The following is a 19,378-nucleotide window of genomic DNA, read 5'->3' as shown; positions in this document are numbered from 1 at the left end:
TATAAACTTACTTATAATGGAAACTTTATTTTATTAATAAACATCAGAATAAGTTTAAGACAAAAAGTAAATTTTATATCTCTATTCATCTGTACAGAAATTCGTCGATTAACTATTTGAGTCAAAGACAAACAAACTCTCAAAATTTATGTTGAATCTTTAGTAGATTTCAAGTCGGTCAGAGGTCGATCTCGGGTTAAGAGAAATATTTTATGTTTTGTTATTCTGGGTGAGGCGTGCACGCGCGCGCGCGTTTGTGTGTGTGTGGGGGGGGGGGGGGGGAGGGGGGAGGGATTGTTAAGTAAAATTGTACAATGACTATCTTGACTTTTCATTTATCAATTAACAGAATTGATTAGAAAAAAGTATGTGAAAATAAAGCATTACTCAGCAAAAAAATTATCGGTGAAAAACGACACTCATCAAAAACACTTTTTATTAATCGTTAGAAAGAGAAAAAGTAAATGTTTGATTGTATGTTGTTTAACGTCCCATTCGAGAATTTTTTACTCATATAGAGACGTCACCATATACCGATGAAGGGCTTCAAATTTTGACCTTTACTCGGCACTCAGGGCCATTTAGCAGTGAGGGATCTTTATCGTGACACGGGGCCTCGGTTTTTAAGGTCTCATCCGAAGGACCCTCAACTTTCACTTCAAAGTGCCAAGCACATGGCGAAGGAACAGGACTCTGGTCAGTCGCGGCCGAGATTGGCACTCACGACCTCCCGATCACAGAGCGCTCTTCCGACTGAGCTGCCGTGAACGATAGAAAAAGTAAAGCCCGTGTACTAAATATTCAACCGAAGTTCTTGCAATGACATTCCGTCCTCTTTACCTCCTTCAGAGGTTTATTTAGCACACGAAACAAACTTCGTGTTAACTCAGTGCTTTTGCACTAAATCAACAGTTCTGACGAATATAAATGAAAATAAAAAAGAATAATTTGTAGTGTTTAATAGGTTAGAAATAAACAAATAGTCATTTTTCCTCATCAAAGGGCCTTATTCTTCACTCAAAACAAATATGTATTACCATAGCACAGTTACTGAAACCTGACATTTTCGATATAGATGATAAACATATAACGTGAATAATTTATAGTTTGATAATAAAAAATCAAATATAAACGTTTGTACATCGTTTTTGGACATTCGTACTAAGACCTGCAAATATGTGTGTTAAATCTGTAGATAGACTTATAGCTCTATAAATCTCACACAAATAAATTCAATAACAGAAATGTCGGAGGAAAAAAGTGGAAAAATGCAACTTTTCTTATTTCATTTGTTCTTTACCTGGCTTCGACGACAAACTTTGAAAAAATAAAATATTGGATGTACAACTAGGGTTGGTGATTTTTATTTCTGTAAAGTCTACGAGAACACTAGAGGACTAAACTAGGGTGAACTTTCGTCCCGGTGGCTGAAGCGATAAAACTGCAATCGAATCCATTTTTGGGGAAAACCACTTTGATACTGTAGAAGGAATAAACCATTAAAGTTTCCAAAGGATTGCTTGCGTAGTTACAAAGAAAAATAGAAATTAAAGAATTTTTCACTTTTCGTCCGTTTCCATAGCAACGGTAGGAATTTAGAAAACTTTGAATGTTGACTGCACACCTAGAGTTTCTAATTATAATATCTGTAAAGTTTCATCTAGATTGTCCAAGCCACCTCTGAGAACATATGTGTGTATGATACTTTTTTCTGTTTTGTTTCTATGTAAACTGTGTGCGACAAATTCCAGGTTTGTTTTTAAAATAGAAATCTCTTTGACACATGCAAAGAATTATCCTACAAAGTATCAAAATAATTGCGTGAGCAGTTACTGAGAAATCCGAAGTTAAAGAATTTTCACTTACCCTCTGTTTTCATGGCAACGATTTGCAATTTGAAAATTTTAAATGTGAATCGCACAACTACAATTACTGATCATCATTTCTGTAAAGTTTCATGATGAATGTTCAAGGGACCAGAGAGAACACTCCCGGACAAAATTAATCAATTATCGAACGTTTCCATGGCAACGGTAGCCATTTTGAAACTGAAAGTCTTCATCGCACAAGTACATCTAGTGATCGTCTTTTGTGGAAAGTTACAGGAAGATTGCCCCAGTCATGCCGTCCTACTTCGTTCGGGGCGACATAATAATTTTGAAAATTTCAGTCTTCAGTAAAACAGCTTAATTTTTTGCGTGAAGTTTTTTGATAGTCAACGTTATCGTTGTCTGGTTCTCTACACAGGATATACCTAAGTTGCTACAAAAAATTGTGACAAAATCTTATGCTGTTGATTACAGCATATATATGCTGCTGATTAAACTCACGCTCAGTCCTGATATACAGTTTTGCTTTCGCGAAAGCGAGGGGACATTAAATCTCATTCGTCTGTCAGTCTGCTTGTCTGTCTGTCAGTCTGTCCGTCTGTCAGTCTGTCACAAAAACTTTAACCTTGATCATAACTTTTGAATGAGAAAGATAGGGCTTTCATATTTCACATGTACATTACCTTTGACAAGACATTTCCAAATATACTATGATTTTTGACTCTGTGACCTTGACCTTGAAGTTTAACCTATTTTTCAATATATTTAACATAACTTTAAATTAGTCATGACTTTTGAATGAGAAAAGATAGGGCTTTCATATTTGGCATGCACATTACCTGTGACAAGACCTTTCCAAATACACTATGGTTTTGACCCGGTGATCTGACCTTGAAGTTTGACATACTTTTCAAAAATTTCATCTTTGATTATAACTTGAGAAAAGATAGGGCTTTCATATTTTTGATATGTGCATTACCTGTTACAAGATGTTTTCGAGCAAACTATGATTTCTTACTCCTTGACCTTTACCTTCATGCTTCACCTTATTTTTTTTTTTTTTTAAACTTTATTGATTACTTTTGAATGATGTAAGCTAAGGAATTCATATTTGACAAGTGCGTTACCTGTGTCAAAATGTTTCGGAATGTGCTATGATATTTGACCCTGTGACCTTGGCCTTCACGTTTGACCTAATTTACAAAAAAAAATTACATTGCTGATAACGTTTGATTGAGAGAAGATATGGCATTAACATTTGACAAATCTTTGCCATAACTGTTATTTATTCAATTTTTTTTGTATGATGCACAGACAAGACAGGACACACAAACAAGACAGTTACAATATGCCATAAATAAAAGCATCCCATCCACTCAGACACGGAAAGCGGGGAATCACAATTCTTTGAATTTGTTTGTTTAGCTCACATGGGTTTTTGCACAAATTAAGGTCACATTCTTCTTGTGAAAAAAATTAACATTATCTAACTTCAGTCAGGGTTAGGGTTAGACAGAACACACAAACAAGACAATTACAATATGCCATAAATAAAAGCATCCCATCCACTAAGACACGGAAAGCGGGGGACCACAATTCTTTGAATTTGTTTGTTTTGCACAAATTAAGGTCACATTCTTCTTGTATTAAAATTAACATTATCTAACTTCAGTACGACAAAATAACCCTGAGATGTATTTGATATCCCGTGTCAAGGGTACACACCCTTTAAAATCATTATCATAAGTTTTAAAGTCAATGTTCTAAAGTTGATTTTATCGATAAATGGTTCGATGTAACAACTATGTGATTCTAAAATAGGTATTTACATACTGAATTGTCGACAAGGAGCACACGGCGACTGTGACTTGTCGACAGGGGAGGTTCACACCTCCATGACACCTGATCACACCTGTGATGTCTTAGAGGTCCGTGTTTGCTCTGCTCCTATTTTGTAATGTGTAATGGACTTTTGAGCTAGAATACTGTTCGTTATCGCCACATATTTCATTTACAAATTAAATTAATTAATCGAGCTCTCTTTGATATTATTTACTTGAAATTTTTTAACTGACTTCTTAAAGATGAGTATTTTTTCTGAGTACTTTGCTCATTTACCATACTCGTCTTGATTTTGTCGAAAATGTAGCGCTGAAAAAGCGTAAAAACCATGCCAATAGGTAGGATAATGAAGTATTGCTTACCTTTAAAAATAGTAAATCCTTACTATTGAAAATAAAATTCTTTTACATTTCTAATTTTTTATGCCCCCGTATCGAAGATTCGGGGGTATATAGTTTTTGCACTGTCCGTTCGTCTGTCTCTCTGTCTGTTTGTCTGTTTATCAGTATGTCTGTTTGTCTGCAAAAACGTTAATATTGCTCATAACTATTGACTGGTTGGAGCTATAGCTTTCATATTTCACATGTGTATTCCTTTCTTTGGGAACCATCATATTATACCTTTTGGCTTTGACCTTGGAGTTTGACCCAGTTTTACAAAATTTTACCCAACTTTAACCTTGGCCATAACTTTTGAACAGTTGGTGCTAGGGCTTTCATACTTCACATGTGTAATTCTTGTGACAAGACTTTCCTTTGGATACCAACAACTTTAACCCTTTGACCTTGACCTAGGAGTTTGACCTACTTTTGAAAAAAACTTTAACCTTGGCCATAACTTTTTATCAATTTGGTGCTAGGGCTTTCGTACTTCACATTTGTAATCATAGTGACAAGACCTTTCTTTGGATATCAACAACTTTGACCTTGATCTTGGAGTTTGACCTCCTTTTGAAAAACTTTAACCATGGCCATATCTTGAACGGTTGGTGCTAGGGCTTTTATATTTCACATGTGTATTTCTTGTGATAAGACCTTTCCTTGGGCACCATTAATTTTGCCCATTTGACCTTGACCTAGATGTTTGACTTACTTTTGAAAAACATTAACCTTTTCCATATCTTTTCAATGGTCTCTGCTATGACTTTCATATTACACAGGTATATTCCTCGGGACAAGACCTTACTTTGGGTACCAACACATTTGATTTGCATTTGAGAAAGTTTAACCTTTGTTATGAGTTGTATACGGGGTCAGCAGTGTTTCACAAACACATCTTCTTTAATTTTGTAGTGGAACGAATCTCTCATATGATGCTAGATTTCAGAAAGTAATTCTGAAAACTTCAGCTTTTTAACATAGAAAGCAGTCAAACAGCTGAAAAATATTGTTATCTTGCGCTATGGACTCATGGTGTTATGGTGTTAATGTACAGAAAATACAAGTTAAAAGTCCTGTACTGTGTTTGTGTCTAGGCAAGGGAAAAAAAACACCCATAGTCAAGAGAGAATCTTCAAGAATTTAGCATTGCAGGAAAAACGATTCATTGCGAGAGTTGAAGAAAAGGATTCTAAATGACACATATATCCTTAAGTAAGTAAAACAGCAATTCCATAAAAGTTATACGGAAGAGTAAAACGAAGAACAACGTTTATGCAAAAAAGCTACTGCTTTCAAAGGAACGGATAAAAGACCACAAAAAACATTTGGAAATTGTTATAATTTTATGTTTCTAGTTACTGTTAATGAAATAAAAATAAAATAAGACAAACAATAACTTTTAATTATATTTTGTTGTCTCTTCACACAATATCGCTTGTACTAATTTGACTTCAATTTGTGCGAAAATCCATGTGAGTTTAAAAGTATAGACTTCCAAATTGGTCACATGATCAAAACACAGCAATGAATAATTGTCCTTTCTTGCACATCTCAGAACTACTTTACGTACATTTTGTTTAACTCAAAGAAAGTAATTTCGCTAAAAATTCCTTTCTACGTGTAAGGTGAGAGCATTAATTATATTTGATATGCTTTAAAATTAAGTACATCAAACAATTTGTAATAAAACGGGCACACACAATCCAAATTACAATACAGGACAATAATACGTACACATTAGTTCTCGCTACACATTCAAGTTCCAAAACGTTTCATCAAATAAATCAAATATTAGTTCACAATTCTGGAATTAATTGACAAGTTAGTGTGTTATGAGTATTTGATGACACGGACTGTTATTTTGAACAAGATAATGTTTATGTCAAGTGACTTTTTCCTTCGTAAGAAAGATGGCAGGCGCCGAATGTACTACATGTGTTAAAATTCCAAAACAAGTAAATGAATTACAGACTTTTACAGACCACTAACATCACTGTAATAGATTAAATTAACAAGTCTGTGGATAATAGGCAATATTCTGAAGTCCACCCAGAAACATATTACATGGTGGCAAACCACTATAATCAAGGACGTATATACTAACTAGTGTATACGTCCATGCTATAATTGAAGCTGAATCCCCTTTTGCATTATATTCTGATAAGAGTGCTAGGTCCCTATACTACACAGTTAAAACGATACATTGCACTGAAAATTTATTTTAACTATATTTTTCTTTCACTTCCTGTCAGTGGGTAGGCGATAAATGCAAACGCTATTTATCGCTGGTCAGAGGAAACGCGGTCTGAGACAGACAAACAATAAAAAAAAATTGAAAATTGAATCAGGTAAGACAGTCGAGTTTCACTTTCCAGGATCGATTTGTCATTAAATCTAGGGCTGTTGCTATGTTTTCTGTAAAACCAAAATGTAATTGAACTTCAATCAATCGCTTTTCGGTAGAATCATCTGTTTTTGAAAACAGAGCAAAAATCTGACCGATTTTCTTGCAGTCTTCATCGGTGCAATAAAGAACTTTGCTTTTCGACTGATATATCTCCACATAAGCTGAAGAAGAACTGGAGGAACCAAATGTCTTCTTTATTACAGTTTTCCCTATTTCTAACTCCTGGTTCTCCTCTACCATACAGTCAAAACAGTCTGAACACACTTCCTGTCCGTCCTCCCTGGTGTATTTATGATTTCGAGGATGTACATCTTCAATAAAAGGGAGATCAGTAGCAACTCCATAATACGCTTTGCTTTTCCGTAAGATGCCTTGGTTACCAATAATTGGTGGGAGTTGAAATCCCTGTTCTATCGATTTCCGTATCAGATTCTCGGGACTATGTCCGAACAACACTGCTCCTTTCATCACAGCTGTGCATCCTTCACGAGGATTTATTACTTTCTTATGCGGAAAGTGACTCTTAATTTTGCTTTGCAATAACGGACACTCAGAGAATCCACCAACTAGTAAAATAACATTAATTTCAGAAACATCTTTGTCTGTAAAAAGATTCTGCAAATGACTTATTACATCTTCTATTGGACGGTTGAACACAGTTTCAGCTAAGAAGCTCTCATCAAACCTCAACTTGGCTTTACTGAACGGTTTTATTTTCTTCTTTAAACCCAATGTATGTATTTGAGAGGAAACCGACTTTCCGGTATTTGTGAATTCAGAAAAAAGCTCTCCCAGGTTTGAAAAAGTTACTGATCCAACATTTTCCAGTTTTGGATTTTCCAGTCCAATACCGCGTTTCTTTGCTTCGAAACTTCGTAACAATTCCAACCAATCAGACGGCGATTTGCTCTTGAAGTTGTTCACAGTTTCCTCCCCAAATATTTTGTATATTAGATCAAAGAAGAGTTTGTCTACATTTGTTCCCCCAACAGCGTCCCCAGAAGCACAGTGCAACTCTCTCAAGTTACTGTTCTCTTTAACCTCATACGCTGTTACATCAACAGTACCACCTATAAAACGCAGACCATGTGACTCAACAATGATGATTCTTTTTTTTAATTGATATGTAGCTTTTTTTGACAACGATTTCGATATTGTAAAGCTGGCTTTTTTTAATAGTTTAAATAATTTCCAATTTTGAATTAGCTTGAAAAGGGTGAACATTAATTCCTAAAATACAATCCTTACCTCCACAGTCCACCACCATGAACTTGTTTCCAGGGTCGAACATCCTAACATTAATATCCTCAGCTGCCTTTGTTAAGGCCAACTGTTTACAGAGTAGAGCTGCAGACTCTGGCTCCAAAGCAAGAACCAAATGGTCATCCTGTATGCCAGCCTTCAACATCAAAACAATACTTAAGTACAGGTCTCTGTAAGAATCAGGCAAAAGGTGAATCATGAGGGTTCTCAGAATTTGATGATTTTCAACACATAGATTTCTCTTGTGCTATGAACCATGTATGCAAAGTGAAAAAAGTTTTGGGTCATGGTTACTATGGAAACATGACAAAAGAAATTTCCTTGGCAACCAGTCAATTTTCCATGTGTATGGACAAAAAAATCACTAATCTTTAGGGCTTGAAATTTGTTGTGAATATTTAATAATTTCTTCTCATTTATTCTTATCGTAAAGATAAACATTTAAAGTGTTTTCACAATGCATTACATAGAAATAAGATTTTGAGATATATCTGTACTAGACATGGGTAGATATGCATGTTTTGTGTTTTTTCTGATTCAACATTTTTGTTGATTTTGGTACTTTTCAAAGCCTTATTACTCAAACTTCTGGCGTAATACAGGAGTCGCAAGTATTTCGCATAATAGCAGAGGAATGTCTCTTTTGGACTTTATATTCAAAAAGGTGTGTTTTTTTTAAAATTCCAATCCGTTGCCTAACAACAAAAATGGATGTTTTGATAAATAAAAATGGAAAATCGTACAATTTGAACATTATTAATCTAATAATTTGTTATCTGAGAGTATAAAAACACAGTGTAAAGTAAGAAAATATATCTGAGACACCTTTGCAAACCAAGAAATATTGTAAAGATACTTATCTCCATGGCAACCACAAATTCTCCATAGCAACAAAGCAAATAAAGTCACTTTCGGCAAATATTTATGAACAATTATAAAATATTAATCCACAGTTTGGTAGCATATTGCGATTTATCAAATTTGATTTTGTAATAGATGTCTTAGCAAAGTACATTTTTATAATTTAGCCCATTTTTATACTTTTAACCCATGGTAACAACATTTGAGCACATAAGAACCAAAATATGTTATGGAGAGTTACTAACAATTTTCTGTAACAACTTGAACTTTTTTTGGCACGCAAGGTCACCGATTATCATGAAACTTTGCTCGTTATAATAGTTACAATTATAAAAGTTTGACAACAGAATTGTAAATCAAGCAAAGTTTGGTTGTCATGGTAACAGACAGGTTGATTTCAATAAAATTTAGATTTTCGGCTTCTTTGAATCTTTATTGACCCTTCACAAGCACTTCGAAAACCAAATTGGCCTTTTACATATAAAAAAAAACCAATAAACCTTGTTGCCACTTATTATGTAAAGAAAGTATTTGGAATAGATCTCTATATAGGTGGTAACCATGGTTACACTCGGCATACATTTTATATGCAGAAAAACGCTCAGTATTATCTTATTATGGGAGCAATATTATTCTAACAATGAAGATATCAGTTGCCGAGATGACACAGCATAGTTAGACATGAGCCTAAGTTATAACCCAGCAAACAAAGATTGGGGTATAAAGGAATCACCTGTCTGTCTGTCTCTGTGTCTTTTTGTCCATGCAATCATGTCCGGGTCATAACTTTGTAATGCTTTGTAATCTAGAAACAATACATTACAAGTTCATTCTTGAAAAAAAAATAAGGTTAATAGTCTGAGGGTGTATCTTGACTTTTTACCCAAGGTCATTTCAGCTAGTTCAAGGTCACTAGCAGTTAAAAGTATAAAATTCGTGTCTGGTCTATAACTGTCTTTTTCTGTATTGCTGCTTGAAATTGGTTTAGCGGTTCTAGAGAAGAAGTTGAAAATGTTCAAAAGTTAATGCACGACGGACGACACACGACGACAGACAAAAACGGATAGCAATAGGTCACCTGAGTGACTCAGATGATCTAAAAAGTTGTTAAGCCATGTAATTAACCATAAATTTAGGGGGTATAAGCAACAAGAGGCCCATGGGTCACATCGTTCACCTGAGCACTGTGGCTGGGAAAAAAGCAAAAATCAGTTCAGAATTGAAAAACTTTAATGCATAAGTGGTCCTGACCTACCCTCTAAAAGGGAATGGGGGTATGATTTGAACAAAATTGAATCTACACTAACTAAAGATGCTTACATATTTCTTTGTCTGTGACTTTTTTCCTACAAATTTGAACTTTCGTTATGGTCCCACCCTACCCCCGGGGGTCATGGTTTGAACAAATCTGAATCTACACTATCTATTATGACCAATCATAGCTTTGCTGTTCTTGAGAAGATTTTTTTTTTTTAAAATTCCTATGTATTCATATACATAACTTTAATTGCCAATTGTAGTCCCACCCTAACCCCAGGGGGCCATCATTTTTTTTCAAACATGAATCTACACTAACTTAGGATACTTCCGAATAGTTAATAACCAATCATGGCTTTGCTGATTTTTTTTTTCTATATATTCCTATGTAAAACTTTTATCGTCCATTGTGACCCCACCCTACCCTAGGGGGGTGGGTTATGATTTGAACATACTTAAATCTACACCACCTGAGGATGCTTTCATATAAATTTGACCACTCATAGCTTTGCTGTTCTTGAGAAGAAGATTTCTAAAAAAAATTCCTATACCCCTATGTAAAACTTTCATCGTCCATTGTGGCCCCACCCTATACCAGGGGATCAAGATTTGAACAAACTTGAATCTACACCACTTGAGGATGCTTCCATATGAATATGACCAATCATGGCTTTGCTGTTCTTGAGAAGAAGATTTTTAAAGATTTTTCCTATAAATTCTTATGTAAAACTTTTATCGTCCATTGTGGCCCTGCCCTAAACCCGGAGGTCATGATATGAAAAAAAAAATAGAATTTACACTACCTGAGGATGAATCCACACGAGTTTCATCTTTCCTGGCCCAGTGGTTCTTGAGAAGAAGATTTTTGAAAGATGCCATTAATTTTCACTAATTTGTAATTATCTCCCCTTGGAAGAGGGCGTGGATCTTCATTTTAACAAACTTGAATTCCCTTTACCAAAGGATACTTTGTGCCAAGTTTGGTTGAAATTGGCCCAATAGTTCTGGAGAAGAAGATGAAATTGTGAAAAGTTTACGACAACAACGACGACAGACAATTTTCAATCAGAAAAGCTCACTTGAGCCTTCGGCTCAGGTGAGCTAAATATTCAAACATTGTTTCATTTCTTACCATGTCAATCAGTCTCCCTAACCAAAAATATTATGCTTCTTGTCAGTTTGTCTCTATATATAATCAATACCCATCTATTTTCGCATAGTGTTCTAAGAGTTTATAAGGCGTAAGCATACTATGCCGTAATAGTGCACGGCTTCTTTTTCTAAAGAAAATCCGACATCACCCACGCCAGGGATCGAACTCACGATCACGAGATTGTCAGTCCGACGTGCTACTACCGACATGACGCCATTATCAAACACTTATTTTTATGTATATAAACCTAGTTTCAAATATTTGACACTTAAAAGAAAACAAAACTTTTTTTTAAAAAAATAGTTTCTTAAAATTTTTTATCCCTTTATTAAATTAAGGTTCTTTGAAATTTTCTTTACATTATACCTAACTGCATGAAACACTCAAAATTATGACGTAATTGTTTCACATCGTGACGTTATAATAGGGGTATCCCAGCATGTTAGTGAGGGGTGATGAAACGTTGGAAATCGAAAAAAATATTTTTGCTTTTATACAACAGTCAGCATAATAATAACAATAGTGTTGTGGTTTGCATGCACCTCCGGCTTGTGCACCATGTATCAAACCCTGACTACTTTTTAGGCATAGTGCATGCAAAGCACATTACTATTACATAAATCAAACGCTTGAATCCATACTTTTCAAAACTTATTTCCCTTGGTCGCCATCTTTGAGGAAGAACCAGTAGAACCCTCACAGTAGGCTTTGTAGTTTTCTGGTTTGTATTTTTGTCATTTGACTAGAAAAAATGTTTTCTTCTATACTAATTGCCACAGGATAAGGCTACCCATACATTGAAGGAAAAGAATTTAAACACAATTGATGCATCGGAGCACGCCCATATATTTGGTAGGAAAAAGTCGTTTTTTCCCTTTTGACCTTTTGGTTGACCCCTCAAAAGGACACAACTTTTGCAAAGTATGGATTAGATTATTCACCAAAGTAATGTGGAACAGCCTATTAATGTCCCCAGTTCAACATTCCAAAATTATACATGTTGATACAAATTAATAAGGAGAATATTAGTGGTCCTGATATGATATCTACACTTAAGCTTTTAACCTAAAGTGACATTGAACATTGCCGGAATGACCTTGGATCAAGGCAACAACATACCTAGAGGCCATGTGTAATATTTTTTGTGAAAAATGAACGTTCAATAATTTTTCAATTAAAGAGCTGTGAACAAGAAATGAACTTGATACTTTTCCTGGAAACGGCATTGACCTTGCCAAAATGATCTTGAATAAATAAGAAGACACAACCCTGAGTCATTAGCAATATTTGTGTCAGGTATGGGCTTCCAGTGTTTAATCATTTCAAGATGTAGATAGGGCACAATGTATACATTTTTTAAATAGATCATGAACCTGATCAAATAACCTTTCGTCAAAATCATGACATACTTTAAGGTCATAATCAATTTTTCTATGAAGTATGGACATCCAATACTTTCCATTAGAAAATTACCGTAGACCTGGCACAAATTTAACATTTTTTTTCTGCCAGTGATTTTAACTTGCTAGAATTATCATGGGTCAAGACCATGACACACTCTTTGTTCACATGCAATCTATACCAAAAATGAACTTCGAAATGGCTCTCCATTACAAAGTTATGTGGCCTGGACACATATTTTAAACCTTTTGTTGAAGTGACCTTGATCTTACTGGAATGACCTTGGGTTAAGGTTTGAACATACCAATGGGGCATAAATCTTTTTGTGAAGCATGAGCTAACAATATTTCGAAATGTGGTCAGGACACGAATTATACATTTATCTGTAAAGGACCTTGAACTTGATCATCTGACATGGAATGAAGAACATGATTCACCTCTTAAACAATCTCTGTATGAAGTATGAATATCCGATGTGCCTCCGTAAGAAAGTTATAGACCAGACAAATTTTACACTATTTACTGCCAACGACCTTGAACTAGCTGAAATGACCTTGGGTGAAACGTTAAAGTCAAAATTCAAGCTCAGATTATAAACAATCGTTTTATCAAGAATGAACTTTCAATCTTTCTCCATTACGAAATTATGTCCCCATCATGATTGCACAGACACAGACAGACAAAGTGATTCCTTTATACTCCAGTAACTATGGCACAAATGATGTGTTATCATGGCAGTCCATATTTTCATTGTTAGAATAATATTGCTAAAACTTCTTTTCATAAGGTAAACTATTTTTATTGTTTCTTTATCACTGGCGATAAAGTAAGTCATGTAACTCCCATAATAAGATAATACTGAGCGTTTTTCTGTATATAAAATGTATGCCGAGTGTAACCATGGTTACCACCTATATAGATTTATATTCCAAATACTTTCTTTACATAATAAATGGCAACAAGGTTTATTGTTTTTATTTTTATATGTAAATGGCAAATTTGGTTTTTTGAGTGCTTGTGAAGGGTCAATAAAGATTCAAAATAGCCGAAAATCTAAATTTTGTTGAAATCAACCTGTCTGTTACCATGACAACCAAGGCACATAGCAACCAGACTTTGCTTGATTTACAATTCTGTTGTCAAACTATTATAATTGTAACTATTATAACGAGCAAAGTTTCATGATAATCGGTGACCTTGCGTGCCAAAAAAAGTTCAAGTTGTTACAGAAAATTGTTAGTAACTCTCCATAACATATTTTGGTTCTTATGTGCTCAAATGTTGTTACCATGGGTTAAAAGTATAAAAATGGGCTAAATTATAAAAATGTACTTTGCTAAGACATCTATTACAAAATCAAATTTGATAAATCGCAATATGCTACCAAACTGTGGATTAATATTTTATAATTGTTCATAAATATTTGCCGAAAGTGACTTTATTTGCTTTGTTGCTATGGAGAATTTGTGGTTGCCATGGAGATAAGTATCTTTACAATATTTCTTGGTTTGCAAAGGTGTCTCAGATATATTTTCTTACTTTACACTGTGTTTTTATACTCTCAGATAACAAATTATTAGATTAATAATGTTCAAATTGTACGATTTTCCATTTTTATTTATCAAAACATCCATTTTTGTTGTTAGGCAACGGATTGGAATTTTAAAAAAAACACACCTTTTTGAATATAAAGTCCAAAAGAGACATTCCTCTGCTATTATGCGAAATACTTGCGACTCCTGTATTACGCCAGAAGTTTGAGTAATAAGGCTTTGAAAAGTACCAAAATCAACAAAAATGTTGAATCAGAAAAAAACACAAAACATGCATATCTACCCATGTCTAGTACAGATATATCTCAAAATCTTATTTCTATGTAATGCATTGTGAAAACACTTTAAATGTTTATCTTTACGATAAGAATAAATGAGAAGAAATTATTAAATATTCACAACAAATTTCAAGCCCTAAAGATTAGTGATTTTTTTGTCCATACACATGGAAAATTGACTGGTTGCCAAGGAAATTTCTTTTGTCATGTTTCCATAGTAACCATGACCCAAAACTTTTTTCACTTTGCATACATGGTTCATAGCACAAGAGAAATCTATGTGTTGAAAATCATCAAATTCTGAGAACCCTCATGATTCACCTTTTGCCTGATTCTTACAGAGACCTGTACTTAATTGTGTTACAATGTGAACTTTGATGCTAAACAATTATACCTGAATTGCTGCTTCTCTCATAAACTGTTTGGCTTCGTCAGACCAGATGGCAGGAACTGTGAGTACCCATAAGATATCAGCAGACCACGTGGAATGTTTTACTTTTATATCTGTGCTCATATTCTTAAGCGATTTGTCTTCTTGTTCAGGATAAATAGAAGGCTCCCATACGTCTTCAGAATTCTGTGAACTCTGACTATCGTCTGCTGAATCATCTGTTGCATTGGTAGGAGTTCTGGTTTTTTCGTCATGTCGCAATGTTGTTTTCTCCAGTAAGTCTTCAAAATGGCTTTTGAGAAATCTTATGGCCTCTGAAAATACTTTCAAGGCCGATAGCTTTCTCCCATTCTCTGCTTCCAATTTTAGATTTTTTAACCTCTTTCTTCTCTAAGAAGAACAAACAAATAAACAGAAACAATAAATGAAAGACAAAATGATCATGAAATAGTGCTACAATTTACAATTGCATCATTGGGGAAAACACAGACTGCTTTAATATCACCTTTCGGGTAAATATTGACATTCTAGCCCAAAACTTATGATATATTTTTTTTCCTTTCTTCAGCATATTCCAAGAAAAAAAATTGAGTCTAATTTTTGTTCAAGATTAAGAATTTCGTTAAGAGTAATTGTTCTGTTCAAATGTCAGACGTCCTAAATTCCCACTATAGCCTCTTTGATGCATATAAAGAAGGTGATGAGGAAGATATTGCTTACCATCTGTATATTACATTATATGATTACAAGTTAACAGATTTTCCACCAAAGAAATCAATAAGCATATTCTGTTAAGAAAGTATTTCCTTGAAAGCTGTTACTTTTAAAGAAAAATGACTGAATAAAAAAAGTTATGAGTAGTGATAATGGAAGGTACGGAAGCCGGTAGGTGCCAGGTAGAAAAATATTTGATCTGGCGGCCACCAGATAATTATTTGGCGGTCGCCAGGTAAAATATTTTTTCTACCTGGCACCAACCGGCTTCCGTAGGAAGGTAAATTTTTCAAGGATATAAATATATCATGAAATAAGGAATAGATGGCAGTTACCTCAGAAGCATCATGAAATAGCTTCATTTTAAATCTTCTGAAGAAAAGCCACTCATGAAAAACATCTTCCTTTGGTTTGACTTTCCTTTTCTCGTCATTGCTATCATCATCTTCGTCGTCATCATCATCGCTGTCCTCATCTTCATCATTTTCCTTTCTCTCTTGAGCCTTCTCAGCCAAGGAGGTATATGTCCTCTCAGCGTCATATCCAAAAGAGTGAAAGTTTTCAGACTTGTCGAAGAGAATGCACGTGGGAGTTTTCAGCGTGCCTTGCCCTTCGTTAAACCATGGTGGGTTGGATTCGATGTTCAAAGGATCTCTCTCGTAGTCTGTTCGCATGGAATAAGCGTAACCACTGTATGTAGTCCCAAAGTCAATAGCGCAGACGACAGGCCAAGGAGTGACGTCTGTGTCCTCTGTAGCCATTTATAACTGTAAAGCTATCAATTCAATATATAATGAAACATAGTAGTATGACGCACATGATCTGTAAATATCGCAATTCATGTAAATACCATCATGTATAACCCATCCGCCCATTTTACATTTTCTCCAAATAGTAATATTAGGTCATTGTTTTATACTAAATTTTACTACACATTTCTCAGATTACGTGATAAGTACAGAGGGCTCACGGAGGGTGTCTCTAGTTGACAGGGGATGTTTAATCAACCTAGGCACCTGATCCTATTTCTGGTGCTTTCATGGATCTGTGTTTTTGCTCTGTTCACGATTCGTATTGTTTACAGTTTTTAAGAAATTGGTCAGTGTTCGTTATGGACTTTTGCGAGAAGCGCTGACTTTTAAGCTAGTTGGCTCTTATCGTCTATAATCAGTAAAACATCCAAATATGAAACGGATGTGGCAGACTCTGTAGTGTTTTTTTTTTATATGTTGTTCACTTGGATCGAGTAGACATATGAATGTAAGTAATTATTGTCAATTGATAAAATGTAGTCCATATATATCTGAATGTCGAGTTGAAGGCCATGGCAAGTGTTTTCTTCTTTCAATGTAGAAGTTTTTTTTAATAAATTCTGTTTCATAGAAATACAAGAACAGGTCGACTAATAAAGGAGACAATTAATGTAAAATATATGGAGATAACGAACAGTATTCAAGCTCAAAAGTCCATTAAACAATACAAATTTGGAGCAGAGCAAACACGGACTTCTAAAACATCAGAGGTGGGATCAGGTGCCATGGAGGAGTGATCGAGCATCCCCTGCCGACCGGTCACATCCGCCGTGTGCTTCTTGTCATGATCGGAAAATAACGTAAAAATCCGTCGACAGTCGAAATTCTACCAGTTTGTTGGGGGAGTTGGTCTCCACAGAATACATAATGTTGTCAATGGTTAACTCCAGCATCCTTTCAATATCAACTTCAGAGTACTTGTCTTTAGAATCATAGTGATTTTTAACAAAGCCATTTGTTAATGACCAATCACAAGATATGAAAAGTTCCGAGTTCATTTTTATTAAAGAGGCAGTTGTCTATGATGTCAAAAAGCCTGGTGTTTAATTTATTGTGACAAAAGTTGTATATAGTGTTGCAAATCATTACGTTTTGATGTTACTAAATTTAAAAAATTTAATTATCTCAAATTTTCGAAAACTTCTTTGAAATTTTTGAGAATCTACATTTGATTTACACCACTTCTAGAATATGCTGTAGCATAGTACGTCTGGTCGAGTTTCTCCTTTACAGTAATTAACATTTTTGTGAGAGTAAAGGTGGGGGCTTGAAGAGCACTTGCTGGACCAGTAAATGTTTCTGTTTGTAGGGATTTTCTATGAAGATTAGGTATAGGTAAGATAAGATAAAGATAGGATAATATTTATCTAAAATTGGGTTTTGACAACCATAAAAACATTCACTCTGAAGAGCTATTTTCCAAATACATAATATTGCATATTACAAGAAATAGTACTTTTGAAATATCACACTACTAAAATATCACAAATACACAAAGATGCATATAAAATGATATGACACAGTATTTATCACAAAAATACCAACATATCGAAATATAATAACATAGGTATGGTAGATCCAACTCACCTTCGTTGTCTGGAATTTCAAAAGTATTTACGATTGAAATGTTAATTTTAAGAATTTCATTCTCAGAAAGTGAACTGTGAGTAGAAACCTGTTTGTTCCTTAAATATCAATTTGCCAACAAAGGAATTGAGGCAGTAAATATAAGTAATATTCTTAATCACAAAAAGATCCAGTCTGGTATCCACCATATTTCAAGTTGAAGTCCACACCTTGTATTTCCTACAAATATACATCGACTATTGCTTCCAAACTTTTTAATTACAAGAAAACTCTACACTGTCTAGATATCGAACATCTGAAATATAATTCTCCTACGTGATCATGTTCTTCTTCACCCTATATCTATAGTACTGCTAGACACGTCATTACTGGTGACGTAATAATAATGAGGACCTTAAATCACTTATTTTAAAAGGGCCAAAATTTAGGGAACCCGATCTTTCAACTGGCTTCATAATTTCATAAATATTATGAATTCTGTGGAAGATTACGCAAGGCGATGGGCCAAACATGAAAAAGGAAAAAGACCTTGACACTTTATCAGAATGGATAAAAGTAAAAGATGCGTGTTGAAATCTCGTATTAAGCGGCTCTTTAATAATTCAGTAGTGAAAAAGAATTAAATAGAATGTTCTGGTCCCAGCTAACAAAGCAGGTAACAACATTGTCTTTGTTTGTAAGGCTCGTTATTTTAATTGTATTTAAGAGGAACTGGAATTTAATTCTGCAAGTTCCAATCCAACATATATTTCCCTTTCTAAGGAGGAAGCTGTTCAAAGTCATATGTCAGTTTTAATTATTTTTAACATTTCCAACCATCAAATTGAATTTGAATTACCATATCTATACTGGATTCCTAAATTACATAAAATTCTTACAAACAAAAATACATAGCGGATTCCACAGTAAATTTATGTGCTCTACCAAGTCCTTGCTAAAATACTAGTATTAACAGCAGAGAAGGAGAAACTTCAAGAGTAGTGTACAACAATATATTCGAGAAATGGTGTAAATCAGATATGAATACTTAAAAACTCCCAGGAACTTTTAGAAATTTTAAAATCACAGAATTTTACCAAAATTAATCATATCAAAACGTACGACTTTTCAACACTTCATACAACTATTCCCCATGATAAATTTAAGTATGGCATTTCAACACTTTATACAACCATTCCCCACAATTAAGTCCAAACTTTGTGACATCATAGCTACTTATATATATATATATATATATATATATATATATATATATATATATATATATATATATATATATAAATGGAACTCGTAAATTAACTTAACCATGTCCTTGGTCATTTGCAAAATTATTTTGTTAAAAACATTCTGATTGTACACACAGGTACTCCAAAGTTGAAATAAAGATGCACGAGTTTCTGACTGACAATACCTATGTAGTTTTTTTGTTTTGTTTTGTTTTGTTTTGTTTTTTGTTTTTTTTTTGGACATCAAGTCTTCCGACAGAGTGTCCCATGGGTACCTGTTATTAGCAGACCTATTTTTGCATTCATATGAAACAGAATTTATTGAAAAACTACATGAAAAGAAGAAGCCTCTTGCTGTGGCCTTCAATTCAATTTAGATATACAACGTTTTATCAAATAACAATATTCATTTTCATTCATACTT

At 34.3% G+C, this 19,378-nt stretch overlaps 1 protein-coding gene across 1 annotated transcript; it reads right to left on the bottom strand.

The window, feature by feature from the left end:
* Positions 1-6,395: 6,395 nt before the first annotated feature.
* On the bottom strand, positions 6,396-16,095 carry LOC133198414 (heat shock 70 kDa protein 12B-like). Its single transcript, XM_061334512.1, has 4 exons — positions 15,665-16,095; positions 14,619-15,005; positions 7,707-7,857; positions 6,396-7,528 (listed from the first exon to the last, which is right to left on the bottom strand). Exons 1-4 carry the CDS (start codon positions 16,088-16,090, stop codon positions 6,396-6,398), a joined length of 2,097 nt encoding a protein of 698 aa, XP_061190496.1. The 5' UTR covers positions 16,091-16,095.
* Positions 16,096-19,378: the final 3,283 nt, after the last annotated feature.

This window comes from Saccostrea echinata, unplaced genomic scaffold (assembly GCF_033153115.1).
Source record: "Saccostrea echinata isolate AGI-Se365-2 ecotype Australia unplaced genomic scaffold, CSIRO_AGI_Sech_v1 ptg000001l, whole genome shotgun sequence".
Classification (NCBI taxonomy): domain Eukaryota; kingdom Metazoa; phylum Mollusca; class Bivalvia; order Ostreida; family Ostreidae; genus Saccostrea; species Saccostrea echinata.
The sequence above is the reverse complement of the archived record's forward strand: the minus strand, read 5'-3'. Positions and strand labels throughout refer to the sequence as shown.

Bases quoted from the DNA above. Each gene is read 5' to 3' on its own strand.
- LOC133198414 (XM_061334512.1), bottom strand. From the start codon at position 16,090: ATGGCTACAGAGGACACAGACGTCACTCCTTGGCCTGTCGTCTGCGCT. The intron at 15,006-15,664 runs GTAACTGCCATC...TGTTCTTCTTAG, and splicing joins TATTTCATGATGCTTCTGAG to AGAAGAAAGAGGTTAAAAAA. The intron at 7,529-7,706 runs GTAAGGATTGTA...TGCGTTTTATAG, and splicing joins CATGGTGGTGGACTGTGGAG to GTGGTACTGTTGATGTAACA.